We start from the raw sequence: 17,183 nt of genomic DNA on the forward strand, positions 1-17,183 counted from the left end.
ATTTGAACAAGGAGGGGAAACAGCTGGATTCTGTTTTAAATCAAATACTCATTCATAGTTTCTCCATAATCTTTATTTTAGTTTCTTTACGTTTAGTGAAATAAAGCCACCTTCCACCACTCATTTACTCGTTGTCTTCTTTCTGCTGATTGAATCTTCTACTTTGCTGCGGTTTGATAGAGAGCTGAAAACAATGGATAGTATTCGCATTAGGCAAGAAGTTGTTTGTTGTTGTTGTTGTTTTTAAAACTTCTGATATTTTAAAACATTTGTATGGAAGGTAGACCTGTCCTCTTGCATGAGGTAGAATCACAAATATTCAGTTCCTGGTAGGAAAGTTAAAAAGATTCACATGGCAACAGTGATGTTTATCAGCAAAACCTCTTCTAAGCTTGGAATTTGAAGTGGAACAGAAGGTAACTAAACCTAGCACAGAAAATGGGAGACGTGATCATACATTTTCCTTCTAGAGAACCTTGCGTTTCTTAAGAAATGAAGAAGCCAAATCACCTTCTGCTTTTCATTTCACTGCAAAGAAGCATCATAACTCCTGTTTAGAGTATACTCCACACCACACACACACACCCTAGCAGGTAAAGGAAGGCGGTTATTTTACAACTTCAAGAATAAAATGTAGCAATGTTTCCAGAAATAAAGAAACCGACACTAAATATTGCTCTCTGCTAGTCATAGTACTTACTTCAAATAGGATGGTAGTTGTATGCAGCTCTGGTACTTTCAGCTCAGTTTATGACATTAGCTTAGGGTCTGGCTTGTCACATTTCAAGACTGAATTCACTAAGCTACTGCTTGATTTCTGCTCCCCTTCTGCACTACAGTTTAACGCAGAGGTCAGCTCTTAGGAGTATGTCCTGAGATAACCACAGTCAACATACTGCTGGCAGCTCTGCAGCATCTTGCAAATTTATTCTGCTCTTGACAACTCTGCATTGAAAGTTTCAGGAGCCTCGCTGTCAGAACAATATGGCTGGATTCTTACTGAGTGTTCAAAGACATTAACTGATCAGATTTCTTGTGCTATATTGTGTAGCTAGGTCAGATGAAGCACATTCAAATCTACAAGGAAATCCCCTCAGTAATTCCTCCCTATTTAGTGACTATACCAACATCAAATTTCTAGTTGTCATTCCACCATCACTTGTTTTCACTGAAATTTAAAGCTTAGCTTTACTCTGTCATCTTCCTTCTATTCCCCAACACAGAAATTAAATGTTGGAGTCTGCCTCCAGAAAGCTTTATTACAAATAAGTTGCACAATGGTTTCTGAACAGTTTTACCACATTCATGTTCCTTTACCTTAGCATAGGAAAAAGCTTTGATCTCTGGTATGGGATCTCTATGGTGTCTATGGATATATGACCCTAATTAGTCAAGCGGAGATGGTGGAATAAACAATATTACTTATTTAAAACACACCAAACGCATACTTAAGTGGCAAAACACATAATCTCACGTGAATTTGTATGGCAGTATTTTGATGTTACTGTATTCAAAAGAAGATGGAGTTAAAGACCCAGCTCATTATGTTATTTCATTAAAGGATTTGTCATCTATTACCTTGGAACCTTCAAGTATGTGAGAGTCCTTTTGAAGTGTATTCTGAACATCTTCTGGAGATGAGAATTTAATCCAGCAAAAACGTTTGTGAAAGCCTGTATCTTTGTCCTAGTCACCAATTAAAGAGAAAAAGCAGTTAATATACGAAGTGTTCACATAGGCTGTTAACAACTTTCTCTCAATGTTCAACTTAAGGATTCAGAATTTATCAGAAAACTTAGTGTACCTGTTTCAGAAGCTTGTTTCATACTTTAAGGCGTTTACTTTCACAGACAGCACGTGGGGGGCCTAGCAGAGGCTGTTCTGCATCCCTTTTTCTCAATTTGAGTCCAGCGATCAAAAAATTTTAAGATTTTAAGTTATAGTTGAAGACTGGAATAATGCATAGCTGGATGTTTCAAACTGCAGTTACCTACTATTAAGCCAGTCACAACAGAACTGACATTTAAATGGCTGCCTGATTTGAAAATAAGCCTTCTCAACGACTTGAAAGCTATTCAGCAAGATAAAGCAGCTGCTTACAGCACTGGAAAAGCAGGCTGCAATTCTAGATGACAAGCATTTAACTGCACCAAAAAGAAAAAAGTTTTGTTTTTTTTTTTAAGAATAATTTGCCAGTCTGAAGAGACAGTTGTCAATAAAGCAGGGATCGGTGCAGGAGGCTCAGGTCTACTGAAGTGCCTATTATCGCAAGCTCCTGAATTCACTGAACGTCAGGCATGACTGCCAGCACTCCCAAATAGCAGCAAAGCTTCTGTCCACAAGGTATCAGGGTCATGTTGCCCTGTTTCGGTATCCCAGCCAAGTCTTTACTGGGGTGTCTACAGGCAGACTTTGGGAACTCTGGCAGTTCTAGACATTAATGAATGCTCCTAAAGTTATCACCACGTCAAAACATGTGCAGCACTTCTGACTTTAATCAACAATGAAGGCAGGTTTAAGGTAAGCTACCCTACCTACCTCAGCAATGGAGCAACACGTTCTGTTCCAAACCCGAGAAGCTGTGTGTGGCAGACACTTCCTGAATGTGCCCTGAACTTCAGCTTTCAGCAGTAACTAGACTGCTTTCTGCACTTCCAAACTGTTCTCCAGCTGATAACAAATCTAATTTAACAGAAGCTCACTACACACTTAGCTTCATTTAACAAACTGCTTTACAGACAAGTAAAAGAACCTCTGCTCCTTCAGTAATTATTTGTAGGCATTCCTCTTCTGCTCTGTTATGGATGCCTTTTTTTTATTATTATTGTTCTCTCCAAGAAACTGCACCAGACACTGGAATCCATAATCTACGTGCTCTAAATTGGATAACTGAAGGGCAGAGAGGCAGGGACAGCTGATAGCTCGGGAGCACGTGAGGGGGAAAGGATTTCAGGAGAGTTCCTTGCTCTGGGCAGTGTGTGAGCACCTTGGGCAGGCAAAAACCTCTCTGTTAGGCTCAGGAGAGGAAACACGTGCATGGTTTATTGGCAGAAATAAAGTGAAACTGCAGCAGAGAACCTACTTGAGTCAATTAATAAGAGGTATTTTTATGTTAATTATTGAAAAAGGGTAGTAACAGTACTCTGAGGGATGCGTTTTCTAAGACTTGGATGAAAAACGTTGAACTTGAACAGAGCAAACCCAGCACCCACAGAGGAAGGGAACTGAGGGGCTGGGAGCCCGGCGATGCCCTCGGAGGGGGGGCTGCCGAAAGCGCTCCCGGCTGAGGGCCCGTCCCGCCCCGTCCCGCCCCGGGTACTCACGAAGGGCAGCTGGCACCGCTGCACGGCCCCGAACTGCGCGAAGTACTCCTTCAGCTCCTCTGCGGGGGGAAACAGCGCGGTTATCACACGGCCCCAATCCCCCCGCGACCCCCCGGAGATCCCAAGCCCCCACCCCAGCCCGCGGGCAGGGAGGGGAGGCGCTGCGGGGCGCACTCACTGCTCGACACCGTCCAGGGCACATCGGCCACGAAGATGTCGAAGCCTCGCCGTGCCCGCCGAGCCGCCCGCACCGCGCCGGCCGCCGCCATCTTGTGCTGCTGCTGCTGCTGCTGCGGCCGCCCCCGGCCCGCCCCGGCTGCGCGCCCCGCCCGACCGCGGCGCCGGGCCCAAAATGGCGGCGGCGCTGGGCCGGGAGGGCGGGGAGGACGCCTTCAGGCGGCTCTTTCGCTTCTACCGGCGGAGAGATGCCTCCGAGCTGCGCGGCGTGCTCGATTTCTCCGCGCCGGGGGGGCAGGTAACGGCGGGGGGGGCAGGGAACAACGGGATCCTCCCGGCCGCCCTCACGGCAGGCTGTTAGTTGGCGCCGTGTGGTGTGGCCCCGCTGGGGGAACGAGTGAGGTGTAGGGGGGTGAGGCGGCCTCAGCCCCTGAGGCATCGCGGCCGTGGGGCTGCTGCCGCTGTCCCCGGTGTGCCGGGAGCTCCCCCGTGGTGCCCCGAGTGGGGCCGGTGCCGGAGCCAGCCCCGGTCACCCGGCGGTGCCTGAGCTGAGGGAGGGGGCGGTCGTGCCGGGTGCTGTGTGCAGGCAGCTGGCTGAAGCTGCCGCTGTAACAGGAATCCTGCTTGCTGGTTTTCTGGTTTTGCTTATGTTTATTTACTGCTGTTGTTAACTTGTTATGCCCCAATAACTGATCTCTAAAGTCTCTTATAGAACCAACCACACGTTATTTAAGGGAATCGAAGTGTCATGCAGACTGAAAAAAGTAACCTTTTATGTTAGCTGATGCTATTTATTATTATTAACGCTATTTCCTGGGCCTGTCAGTTATCATTTCGGTCCCGAAATAGTTGGGTGAGCCGGACAGGGAGCCAGGCTTTGGCTCTCCCACCTGAGGAGCTGTTGGCTGCAGTTCTGGCTGTCTTCTAGAAAAGTTTCTTTTTCTTTCTTCCTGTCATGCCACAAGCATCTGGCCCAGCTGTCAGTTCGGGCAGTCAGGAGTGCATCTGAAAGTAGCGTTCAGTTATTCATAGTTAGTAGTTCTGAGATATCCTGAGTTACTCAGAAGTGATCCTTTAAACTCATCTCCCATTTTGTCACATCGCAAAAGGATAATGGATGTTTCCTAAAGTACTGTTAAGCATGGATTCTCCACGAACCTATACAAATACAGGGCACAGAGAATATAGTTGAAACAAAACTTGACCTAATTTTTCATGTTTCAAATCTTTAGTCTTTTTTTTTTACTGTTCTTTTAAAATAAATATTTTTCTATCTTTTCAGGCAACAATTTTGATGCTGTGAACTGGACACAAAACCTGACCTATTTGAAATTGTTCAAGGTGTTAGCGTTAAACAAGGGAGTTGTTAACATTTCAGCCTTTCTTGAGCTTGCAGCAATCCTTTATCAAATAAAGGATTCCAGCCTTACAACCCTTCTGGGAAATTCATAGGCCTTGAAAGCATCACAAGCATCTGTCCCTTCTCCATGTCTTTCTTTTGTGCAGGCTACCTTCTGAGATCAGTTGATAGCTCACTGGTGAAAGCATCTTTTATTCCTCTTTTCCCCCAGGTTAAAAACATGTGGCTTTTCCCTTAAAGAAGAGCTACAGGCCAGCCAGATTGACCCAGATACTATTGTTCCTTTTTTCTCAGAAAAGTGCTTCAAGTGATTGAGCTCTCCAGTGAAGTGTGACATGCCCCAGCTGCCCTGCTACAAAGAGTATTTAACTGATTCAGCACGCGTAATTTTTCATCACAGAAACAGGTCCTGTTCTCAGGAAGCCCTGGCAGCAGCAGTTTGAGGAGACAGAGGTGGCAAAGGCTCAGTCAAAGAAATTGCCCTCCTGGGGTTGTTCCACAGACAGGACTCAGAATTAAGCTCTGCGAGGCTGGCAGTCACAGAGCTGCTTTTGGCAGGTAGTTGACAAATTGGAAAAACTGAGCGTGTTTCCAGAAACTGCTCCCCAGCAGCAGTTTAGCAACTTCTCACAAATGTGATGCATGCAGTTTTGACTCATTGCTCAGAAGATTGCAAACAGACCGGTCAGCCTGCAGAGACTAATTTATGCCTTGCTCACCTCTGCAGAATCTGAGTGCTTGCGCTTGGGCCTTAATTTTGTATACGCTTCAAATTGGTGTCAACCAAATCTTGCCTGCCTCTGCCTGCTTATTCCTACAATGCCTGCGCAGCTCTTTCCTTATACCAGCCTCTACTTTTGCACAGCTGTGTTGACAGCTGGACTGGGGAACTGAGCTGGAACAAAACCAGCCTGCCTCGACCCTGTCCTCCCTAAGAAAGTCTGCAGTCCTGAGGGAAGAAGGCAGTGAGAGCTTGGATAAGTTTCTTTCCTTCAGCAACAGTGTAGGCTTATTGCAGCTTAAAACACGTTATTGTGGCCCAGTACGGTGAGAAAATACATCTTGCTGATCCTTGTGTAGGAAACAGGAGCAACAATGTGGTATTCAGCATTTATAGGGTTTCTGCAGTCCTTCACATCAGACAACTTTGCATGTTTTATCCTTGTATCTTTTCTCCTGTAAATTACAGATGAGGGTAGTTATCCACCCTATGGAATTAGGAACAAAAAACAGTAATTGGAAAATGCTCTGAAGGTATAAAGTGTTACGAGTAATAAATATTGCACTCTCTCGTGAAGATTGATAATTGGCAGAATGTTTTTTACAGCCTTGAGGCTGTACTGGAGAAATGGACAAACAGTGCAGATTTTTTTTCCCTATAAATTGTTCCTTATGAATGAAAGACATCTCTCCTGATCCCTGAGTCTCATAGAAATTGTAGGTACCTTTTGATTCTTACATTAAGTACCTACCAGCCCTGTTAGTAGCTGTTTGCCTTGTTGTGGTCACGATTATTCAGACAATAGTTTTGTGGTACAGATGGCATTTTCCCAAGATTCCCTGAGTATGATGTTCTGGAATAGGGTAGCACTCTTTCTTTTGTACAGGTGCTATTTTTGGATGAGTTTTGTCTCTCTTCCTGTTGTTTTTTTTCCCTCTCTTTAAAAGATGCATTTTCTTTTGCCAGGTGTTCAGATCACATCTCAGTATTTCTTCAGTCAGTGACCAAGATGCTTCCCGAGCAGGATTACAGCCAGTTAGCCGGTGGAAAGCCTATGGCCTCAACGGCTATCCAGGTAGGTACCTCTTGATTGCTAGAAAAATCTCATGCAACCTCATTGCTTCTCATTCAGGTATCTTCCATCTTATCTTCCTTGTTCTGCCTAAAAAATCTATTTTGATTTGTCTCAGCATAATTTAATGGTGGTGGTGCGTTTTCTAAGTGCAGTAGAACAAACAACTCAGTTAAAGGGTGGGATGTGGTGACATACAGAGCTTCGAACAGAAGGACCAGTTGTTTCATGGTCTCTTACCTACCAGACCATCCCTTGTGAGAATGGATTCCACTTGCTGTAGCCTTCAATAGAAATTTTGTATTTCTGCAGCATCCATTTTTCTTCCATGTATATCATGAACGTGAGATAAGTGACTGAAATACAGTTACTTCAAGTCTGAAGTGTGGTCTCTACTTAACTGGTGTACAATAAGTGAATATGAACCTCTTGTCCTATTCAAGGTACAGAATAATTTCATTAGGCGGGTTATTTCAAAAACTGAAATGGATATTAGGTTTTCAGGACACCTGGTAGAGTCACACAAAGATGTTAGGTTGGAATGAACCTCCAGAGGTCTCTCGTTCAACCTCAGCTTAAAAGAAGAGCCAGCTTGGAAGTTAGATCAGGTTGCTGAGAGCTCTGTTTGGGTGAGCTTTGGAAATCTCCACAGACAGAGAGTACTCAGCCTTTCTAGGCACACATTCCAATGCTCAGTAATTCTCACTGTGATGGTTTTTTCACCTTATATATAATCAGAATTTGCCTTGCTGTGGTTTGTGACTATTGCTTCTTATAATTTTGCCATGTGCTTTGGAGAAGAATCTGGAATCTCCAGGTAGCTTTAAGTCATACAGGCCCATGTGCAATCACCGCACATTGCCGCAAGGGTGCACTACTGACTCATGCTCAATTTGTCCTCCGAGACAAATTGGTTTTATGAGGGGTTGTTCCTGTTGCTAGACACCTGCATGTCTTACCCAGATGGAGGCTGGAGATCACGTTCACCAGGTGTAAGGTAATACCTAGTGTGCTGCAAGATTTTGGTGCAGTGCAAGAATTGTATCTACTCTTTCAAGGCAGATTCCTTTAGTGTACAGATCCCCAAATAATTCCTCCTTTGCTTATTCTACTCAGCCCAACTCTTTCAAGGCCAAAAAGTTCATTTATGTTGCATTTAAAGCTAGAGTTTTTCTTTAGTCAGCTCAGAGAGATTGCTAAAGAACTATAGTTCTTACTCACCTCCCTGCCATGTGTGGCTGACTCTGCTTTCTAGCGCATTTAGCCCTCTCAGGATCTATTCAGTCTTGAATACAAGTGTAAAAGTTTATAGTAAAAGCCAGCAACTGTTAGAAATTCAGGCTTCTCTACCTTTTTTGACATCAGCAGCATAGTAGTTTCCTGCTTTTTGGTTGCTCTCCCTTTTGTAAATCTGGATTAATCCGATTTCTTACCAGTAAGCAATGAACGGTTTGGAGAGACACAAACATGTTTGGACTTTCTGATACAAGAGTCATAAAACCTGGATTCTTGTTCTCAGCTCTGTGTGTAAGTAGTTGCCCTCCAGGCTTCAATTCCTTCATTAATACCTGGAGACAATACATGCCTAGCGCAGCGTAATTCATGTATGTACTGAAGTGCTTTGAGAAACACACATCAAAAGCTGTAGACAGGAAGGGCAATGTTATTACTCTGTTCTGTACAGAGGCCAACAGAAAGAAAATTTAATGCTTCTGGCAAAGAAAATTCTTGTAGTCAGACCTATAAGAAAGCTACCTGTAGACTGAAGGTGCAGGGAACGGAGTGAAATGAATGACAGTATGTTATTAATACACTGCGGGTTCTTTTCTAAGCAGTTAATTTAATCTTGTGAGGTCTGTGAGATACGCTGGCAGGAAGCTTTTTCCATGCTTTTATTACTGCTTTCATAAAGGCCACAAGGCAAGTTTGTAGCCTACTGAGACTCCTCGACTTGCTTCTTCCTTTTTCATCTATTTTTGTCTGTTTAACTTGATATGAATGAGAAGTTCAAAAAGATACAATAGGGCAAAACCTTGAAACCTCTTTTTCCTTTGTTCCCCCTAAACCCTTATCTCCCTTTATATGTGAATTTTGTGTTGGTGAGCCTTACTGAATTGACAGTCTTGAAAGAGTGCCTTGATTCTCAGAGCAGGTGTGATACAGATTAACAGCATCTTCCCCTCAGCATGCTCACTCATCGATACTGTCAGTCCTGGCCTGGAAGGAAACCCCCCTGGGGTGTTGGGGAGAAAATTCCAGTGAAGAATCCTGTTACCTCTTCTCACAATGGTATATCTTATGTCAAGGACTATTGTCTGTTAAGATATGGACCAAATCGATCCATTACATTTCTGCTAACTCTCTTATTTGGGCTGCTGCTTGAACTCTGTCTGAAATGCTTGGCTAAACGAATGTGCACTCTAGCTACCTGTTCGCTTCATTTTGTTAATTAACAATGACTGCAAAATGTATCAACAAAGGCTACAGCAACAGGCAGTTCGGATTATAATTGGATTTTCATCCCATTTGAGCACTACTGTACAAAAATGTAAAGACTGATACAACCAGACTTGCTTGGAAGCAAGCGTGAACCAAGGAGAGAAACAGTTTACATTACTAAGTACTCGTTCAGTCTGTAGACTGCTCTCTGCAGTTCTGACACTGAAGGAGCAATAAGAAGACACAGTGAGTTCTGAGGCAGCACCAAGGTTAGTTTGAAGCCTGTAAAAACTCGACTAGAGTTACTTTAACTTTGCAGAGTTGAAAAGAATTTTGCTGGAGCACTTCAGTATCAAATTTACTCCAAAGCAACTGGCTTTCCAAGTTCTCAACCCTTTATCTACCTGTAATCAATATGCCTTATGCAGATATTTTTGACTCAGACCAGCTGTGGCTTCCCCCCTGCCTTCTACCGTATAGCCACCAGTTGTTTGGAATGAAGAAACAGTAGGTCTCAATTAGTCAGACCTGTTAATAGATTTCATCAGCTTACAAATTCAGGAGCTGTATATCTAAGGTGTTCTTCCAGCACCTCCCACTCTTCTTTGCCATGGTTTTAGAAAACATAGGGATATGCCTAATTGTACTTTCTCCCTACCCTCTCCCTCTTTCTTTATGGTCAGGGTTTATTTTCATACGAAACCCTTTCCTTCCGGGCTGCCAGCGCCACTGGGTGAAACAGTGTCTCAAGCTATACACCCAGAAACCCAATGTCTGCAACCTGGACCTGCACATGGCTCCTGAGAAGACCATTGATCTGTGGGGGCAGAGCAAGGAGCAGCTGAGGTGAGTCCAGAGTAACCCTGGCTCAAAACTAACAGAGCCAGAAGTGCTCAGCTCTGAGAAGGTTGAAGAAAAATAACCAGGGAAGGGAAACGTAAAAAAAAATTGTGTACGTGCTGGCAGTATACAGGTTGTGTCAGACATGCCAAGCTGAAGATGAGTTATGGCATGGCTTGATGTGCATCCTTGTTAAGTCTCTTCTGTCATGTTCATAGTGGGATTTTCCAGTAGTAAGTTATTCCAAATCTATCAGTTAAATGTCTAGGGTAAAACAGCAACCCTGGCTGATGGCATGGTGCTCAGAAGCTTGTTAAGCTCAGTAACAGGTGGAACCATGAGGTCCCTCTAGGCCTCTGTTTTCCTGAGGCAAAGCAGATCCTTTCCAAACATGCTGCATGTGCTAGCTCCTTCCAGTCAGATGCTGGATCTAGTGTGCTGCAACTGAAAGGCCATACTTGTATTTTTTGAACTCCTCAAATCTGCTAATTTCTATGTTTTATTTTCCAAGGTGTTCTTCCAGACATTTTTCTTTCATGCCATATAAGATGGAGATTAAATGTAACACTTTGATGACAATCCAGTTTATTCTCAAAGATTTCTATGCTATCAGAGTTCTGTGGCAATGCAGCTGCCTTTCCTCTACCCAATTTGGAGGTTAATAGAGAATTTGTCCAAGTTTTAAAGTCAAGTAGAAAACTAAAATCCAAGTTTTAAAGCTTTTTTTTTAATTAATCATCTATAAAAATAAAAACAAGTTAGAAGCTGCTTACAGTATACGATCTTTTAGTTATTGGTTATTTATCATTACCTTGTTGATTTCATTGCTTGTTTTTCAAGAAGGTTGTGTCATGTAATGGATTGAACAGATTTCCCTGCAGTTCTCATCTTCCACTGCAGTCTTTTAGGGAAATTGACCTGGTGGGATTTTTTTCTTTAAATACATTCTTAACATCCACAAGATACATATTTGCACAAGTGAGGTTTGGACTTGTGAATATTTTCACCTAGGAGAGAAGTTATGACCGTACTTGTTACTTCCAGGCTCAGTCAGAATTAGTTGCAAAAATCCAGATGCCTTTTTTTGTTTTTAAAATATTGACTTTTACATTTCTGTTCCATCAAGGATGAAAAATTGTTCTTTGAAAACATTGTGAATTGTGCCCTACAGCTGAAAAAAGTTGAGGACTGTTGCAGCTTGACAGCCCTTTCCCAACAGTACCTCCTGCACACACACAGAATGATCAGAACAGAGGTTAATTTGTAGCTGAATCTAATTCAGTTGAAAACAGTGTTTGGGAGAGTGATGGCTGGCAGCAACACTGGCAGTTTTATTAAGCACTTGCCTTAGTCTTCAAGTGTGCAAACTGCTGTATTTCTGCTTTACCCGAGGGGAAAGCGGATCAAACTAGCCAACTTGTCTATTATTAAGAGTGAGAGCTTTTCAGGGAGGGGAGAAACAGAGTGCTTAACTAAAAGGAGGTCTAATTCCAAGCCTGGACACAGCTTTAATGCTTTTTATCTTTCCATCGTCTTAATACTGTTTCATCTTCCATCAGGAAGGTACCTTGCCTGTCTTGCTTGGGTCATAGCATATCTGCTGTTTACAGGATGCAGGAATCGCAAGGAAATTTCCTGGAAATGTATGCCATGGTCTCGCCACACAGTGGAGTTCAGGTGCAGGCGTTCACCAGTGAATCAAGAAAAAACGGTGCTTCAGAAGAACCCCACTGCTATTCAGACTTGCTCTCTTTCTGAAGTAGTTACACCAGAATCTTTTGGTGCCTTCTCGTAGGAGCAGCTGGTGGTACAGCTCTAGGAACTTCCTGTTTCCAAATACATAACACTCAGGCTTTGCCCTTCTTAACAATCACATTTGAAATCACGTGCAAAACACTAAATTGTGGGACTAAGGACGTACCGAGCTCAAGTTCCTGCTGTTGTGCAAACACTAACACAGCAGCGAAAGAAGACGAAGGGCACTTTCAAAAGGCAGGTGCTAAAAATGTTTCATTATGAATATGAACTTCATTGGTTGAAAGACGTAGAGGAACGAGTTGTGGGCTCTCCCTTTTGGAAATGCCATGTTACCTGTTGGGAGCTCCCTCAATTGCTCCAAGCAGCATGTATCTGACAGTTGCTGCGTTACGGTAATCACAGTTGCTATTACCTTATGACAAAGAATGAAATTGGAAAGATTACTTTCTTTCAATATTCAGTGAGCTATGAAAAATCTCTGCAAGTAAAGAAACTGGCTTCTTCCTGGTTTAACTTAAATCCTCTTCCTGGTTTAGCTTATAAGCTATTAATACTAAAGATCAGTATAGGTGCAGGGCAGCAACAAGCTGTGTATCCAGGTAGAACTGCACATTAAATGCAGATACTTGGCAAAGACTTGACCATGGCAGCACAAATATTATGCATTCTGTTTTATGAAGGAGTGCATGTCACACTGAACTAATGAGGCTATAAATGAGAGCCAGCCATCTGGTGCTACTGTTTATCATGATGTTCTGAGTACATTTCCCTTTCCTTTCTTTACCATAACATATGACTTAGCATGAGAAAAGAAGCTGAAATTGTTGGCAGAACTGGACTAGAAGATAAATGTACCTTCCTTTTCATAATTGTCACTAACATGCTTTTATGTCTGCCTGATATACTCGAGTTAACACTTTTTGGTCCAGCTTTGTGAGGACTTTTCCATAGCCCACCCCTGTGTGAGGTTTCAGACCGCTGGACCACTGAATTAGGGTTGTCACTTGAGAACACTTTCGACATGCATTGTGCTGCGCCTTCCTAAAACATCCACTGTGCTTTTTGTCCTGCATGGCAGCCTGGATAGGAGACACCTGTCATCTAGATTTCTTGACATTCAAAGATGTGTATTGTCATAGCTAAAGCAGTCTTACTGAGTCAGTTCATCCTAAGCACTTCTTGTAAAAGTACCAAGCAGAAGAACTAATGGTCCCCTACTTAGGAGAGCGTTATACAGCTTGATATACTTCACTGTCAGGTGAAGCAGTTTCCTTTCTTGTAATTTTCCATTTAGTGACTGGAATATTTTTTTTCCTTGGGTTTACACCTTTAGATCTTCACAGATTCTGTTCTTTCACTTGCAGGTGCATAAACAGTACACGTTTAATTCTGACGTCTTAATCTGCTCCAGTTCACTGTGCTGTCTCCATCTGATAACCTCTGTTAGGTACCACAGAGTAAATACAGCTTTTAAAACTGCTAACAATTGGTGGTAGGCCCTACAGCTTGCACTAATTGCATGAACTGAATTTTCAGGGTCTTAGAAAGAAACAACAGCATTACTGAAAATAAGTCTAGCAATGATGGTTCTAATAGACTGTCACGCAGATGAATGAATCTCATTACTGTGTGTTTAACTGCCATAAAACCCTTCAGAAATTAACATGTATCCCATTTCTTTCTATTTTGTCTTTGCAGAAGGAAGGGTTCCAGTAGATGTGAGCCCAGAAGCTTACTGGAGAAGTTGCGCTGGGTGACCCTCGGTTACCATTATAATTGGGATACCAAGGTACCAAAATTAAATTCTCCATTTCTCTTCTTCAGTATAAGTACTCAGAAAGGCAGACAGAATAGGGTATTATGGAATAAAATTTAGTATTTAGTAAGATGCACATGATCCTACAAGACAGTCTTGAGGAAAGGCTGTAACAAACCATGCTTTTAAGAACATTTTTAATATGTATGAGTTCACTAAGGAGGATTTAACAGCGAAAGCCCATTGCTGCCATCTTTGCTTTCAAAGGTAATATGGTAGCTTGTACTTCGCTTTAGACCCCTGACTCCATTTCAGGGTAAGTGAGCATTTTTACCTTGCTAAAAGGAATAGGCTCAAATGCATTGTTAACTACTTAGAGTATGAGTGTCCTTGAGTGCTTCTTTGAAATGCTGCTTCTTGATGGAAGAGCAAGAGAGAGTCAGAAGAGACTGCTTAAGATCTGACTTTCAACTTATCTGAAGCAGTATAGCACAGTCTCACCAACTAACAGCTATTTTGGAGCTCCTTAACATTCTGGAGACCTAAATAAACTTTCTCAGCAGATTGAGTCAGATGAAGGCTGAGAAAAGATGGCAGAGTGAATATATGCAGTTCATCAATATATTGCAGATACTTAACCAAAGCAGATTGCAGCTTTTTCTTTTTTCCTAGAGCAGCCAGTTAATGTGTGGCCTTAGTAAAACTTGATTACTCTCTTCTATTCTTCTCAGTCAAAATCACTCAAGGGAGAGAGGAAAAAGTAGGCTTGCAATTGATGCCTGTTTGTCTTATCCTTCAAAGAAGGAACAAAGATGTTTGTTTCAGAGCTCTGTTGATGAGATAAAGAAATCTCCATCAGAAGCTTTAGGTGGTGACTAAGTGACCTGTGATCTGTGATAGATAGGATGTTGGTACTAATCTTACTGACTTCCTGTTTAATAATAATGATTAACTCCACAATTTAAATCCAAGACTATTAACTCTGCCAATTTCAGCATAGGCCCACTATTAAACAATAAGAGAAAAACTTGAATTATACTTACATTGTAGTCACTCTCTAGGCAGGTATGATCTTCTCTATGACTGTCAGCCAGACTTCTGAGATCTCATTAACCGTCTGTTTTCAATTGTATGTGCTGTCCTGATGTTTTAGATTTGTTTTGTTTTTCCCATTCTCCTTCTTCCAGAAGTACACACCAAATCACCACACTCCTTTCCCCTCAGACCTCGCGTTCCTGTCAGAACAAGTGGCTGCAGCCTGCGGGTTCCAGGGTTTCCAAGCCCAAGCAGGGATCTTGAACTACTATCACTTTGATTCTTCACTGGGAATTCATGTGGACGAGTCTGAACTAGACCATTCTCGGCCCCTTTTATCATTCAGGTGAGTACATTGTGATTGTTGTGGGAGGATTGGTGGATTTATTTTTTTTCCTGTGGTTGCATAAGGTTACAGGAAGTTGGTGTGATGTAGTTTGCTAACTGGGTATATAATCTTCACTCTCTGAAGACCTGAATATGAGGAAGCTGTAGCACAATAGCATAGGTTTCTTGAAGACTGCTTGAATACCATGCACGTGGCATCTCTGTGGAAGAGCTCTTTTCACAGGGGACAGTTCTGTTTTAGAGTGGCAGACTGGCAATTCTGGTACTGATCAACAAGCATGAAATATCTCAGCAGAGCTTCAAACTGGGCAAGGTCACACAGTTTGTGAACCAAGGTTCACACTTTGCCTAACTTTAACCAGGCCTGTTGGTCTGCTTTCTGTGTTCTCAATACAAAGTCAAGATGAGGAATCCATCTGGGGTTTTGTTCTTGTGTGTTTTCTAAAGAAATGTAAGTGGTGCTAACATATTCCTATTGTACACGCTTTTCTGTAACTCAATTTGTTTTCTCTTCTCTCTCCATCATCATGCCGTCTTCAGTTTTGGGCAGTCCTCCATCTTTCTGCTTGGGGGCCTGAAGCGGGAGGAGGCCCCAACAGCCATGTTCATGCACAGTGGAGATATTATGGTGATGTCTGGCTTCAGCCGCCTGCTGCACCATGCTGTGCCCCGCGTCCTTCCGAACCCCGAAGGGACAGCTTTGCCTTCGTGCCTGGACCAAGCCCTTCCTTCAGACCTTCCTGCTGGCTCGGTCATTGAGCAGAGCTCTGAGGAGGACTGGCAGGTCTGTGCCAAGTACTTGCAGTCTTCCCGCATTAACATGACTATTCGGCAGGTGCTGGCTGAGGGTCAGGATTTTCCAGAGGAGTCTGGAACAGAAATAAAGGGTCAAGCACCCTCTGAAGACGGTTACCATCAGGAGAATGGCAGAGCCAAGAGACACAGAGCAAATACTGACAGCTGAGACCAGGAGATCGCGTTGGCATGGACTGAATGGGCAACCTCTGTCTGGAGCTGGGAGCTGATCGTAGTCACCTGTCTGTGTGGGCAGTGAGGAACATCTGCAGAATCAGTGCTGTCCTTGGTGCTGTAAGAAATAAGCTGGGGGAGGGAGGGAGAGAGATAACTTAATCAGAAAAGAGGGATACATTTAGGACTGGGTCAGGAGATGAACTCTGTTGAAGTTCTGTTGCAGACATTCATGTTTCAGACCTGTATATTGCACTATCAAGCTTGGTTCAGTGATGCTCATAAAATATCTTAAAATCATTGGGCAGAAAGTGTCTGCAAAAGGTACAATTGGCATGCATTAAAGAAGCCCATTGGCCTAGTAAAGCTCAACTGAAGTGCGTTAATGAGGGTGAGGGAGAGTAGGTTGCTGTGAAACCTACCTGCAGCACTTCAAAGAGAATTATCTCTACAGTAAAAACTGGTTCAGTGATCAGAAACTAGCAGCTCCCCTGAGCAACACATACTGTAAGCTTGCTGTAGCTCTGTGCTGTCCTTTTGCCTGCTTTCACCCCTTAGCTGCAGCAGAAACTGGTTTTGAGTGGATCTGGACTTCTTGCATATCTCAAATTTTAAAGTGGAAGTGATTGGGGATGATATTTACTCAGAATACCTGGTAATTCCAAGTGGGTCTCCTCCCAACAGTTAGGATGTGGCTGAGCCCTACATCCCCATTCTTACAGAAGTGCCCCCTCTAAGTGCCTGCAGATTCTGGTCCTGCAGTCCCAAGCTGGTATCTTTAAGAAACAATGACTTGCAAGTTGAAGCAATGAAGTTGTAAATGGAGTACCTAAAAAAGAAATTAATCACTGACTATCTCTGTCACCCAAAGATAAATACAGTGAAACAAAGGCAAGAACTGGCTTTTGTGCCCATTCTCTTTAAGACTCAGACCTTCCTATCTGCTTTTTAATGCAATTTTAATTGTTGGTGTGGAATGTTCTATCCCTGGGGTATTTTGTTGCACTTTCCCAATGAATAAACTTACTCAGTTTTTAAATTAAAGATCTCTATCAGTTTTAGTCTTTTTTTTTTCCTTTTACTTTCCTCCCTGTTACTTATTTCAATGTATTGTTAATGCTGCTGCATCCCTTGTGCTGTTCCCCTTCAGGCTTCTTTTGGATCTATTTATTGCCTCAGCCATCTGCCAGCGCTGGTGGAGAAGCCCTGCATCTCCGTCTGCAGGGCCACTTTGCTTATGGGCTGTTCGGGGTTTGCTGGGTAGTTTGAGGGGTGTTGCCTGTGGTATCAAGTCCAATTTAATATGTATGTAGTATATTTTCCTTCTGGTGTGTGTCTGATCTGTTTATGTCATTGCAGGTGAGTATTTGTGTATCTGCACAATT

The 17,183-nt window shown here is 43.0% G+C and overlaps 2 protein-coding genes across 3 annotated transcripts; one reads left to right on the forward strand and one right to left on the reverse strand.

Annotated features, from left to right (window-relative positions):
• Nucleotides 1-55: 55 nt before the first annotated feature.
• Nucleotides 56-3,660, reverse strand: SLIRP (SRA stem-loop interacting RNA binding protein). Of its 2 annotated transcripts, none has more exons than XM_068683084.1 (4): nucleotides 3,502-3,659; nucleotides 3,324-3,382; nucleotides 1,579-1,686; nucleotides 56-184 (listed from the first exon to the last, which is right to left on the reverse strand). In XM_068683084.1, the coding sequence occupies exons 1-4, from the start codon at nucleotides 3,590-3,592 to the stop codon at nucleotides 125-127; spliced, it is 318 nt and encodes a 105-aa protein (XP_068539185.1). In that variant the 5' UTR covers nucleotides 3,593-3,659; the 3' UTR covers nucleotides 56-124. The 2 variants fall into 2 exon arrangements, with proteins under 2 accessions (XP_068539185.1, XP_068539184.1); XM_068683083.1 differs by lacking the exon at nucleotides 56-184 and adding an exon at nucleotides 246-326 and having other exon boundaries at nucleotides 3,502-3,660.
• On the forward strand, nucleotides 3,646-16,842 carry ALKBH1 (alkB homolog 1, histone H2A dioxygenase). The gene is made up of 6 exons (XM_068683082.1): nucleotides 3,646-3,798; nucleotides 6,548-6,656; nucleotides 9,776-9,938; nucleotides 13,389-13,479; nucleotides 14,634-14,827; nucleotides 15,370-16,842. Exons 1-6 carry the CDS (start codon nucleotides 3,676-3,678, stop codon nucleotides 15,791-15,793), a joined length of 1,104 nt encoding a protein of 367 aa, XP_068539183.1. The 5' UTR covers nucleotides 3,646-3,675; the 3' UTR covers nucleotides 15,794-16,842.
• Nucleotides 16,843-17,183: the final 341 nt, after the last annotated feature.

This window comes from Anas acuta, chromosome 5, assembly GCF_963932015.1.
Source record: "Anas acuta chromosome 5, bAnaAcu1.1, whole genome shotgun sequence".
NCBI lineage: Eukaryota > Metazoa > Chordata > Aves > Anseriformes > Anatidae > Anas > Anas acuta.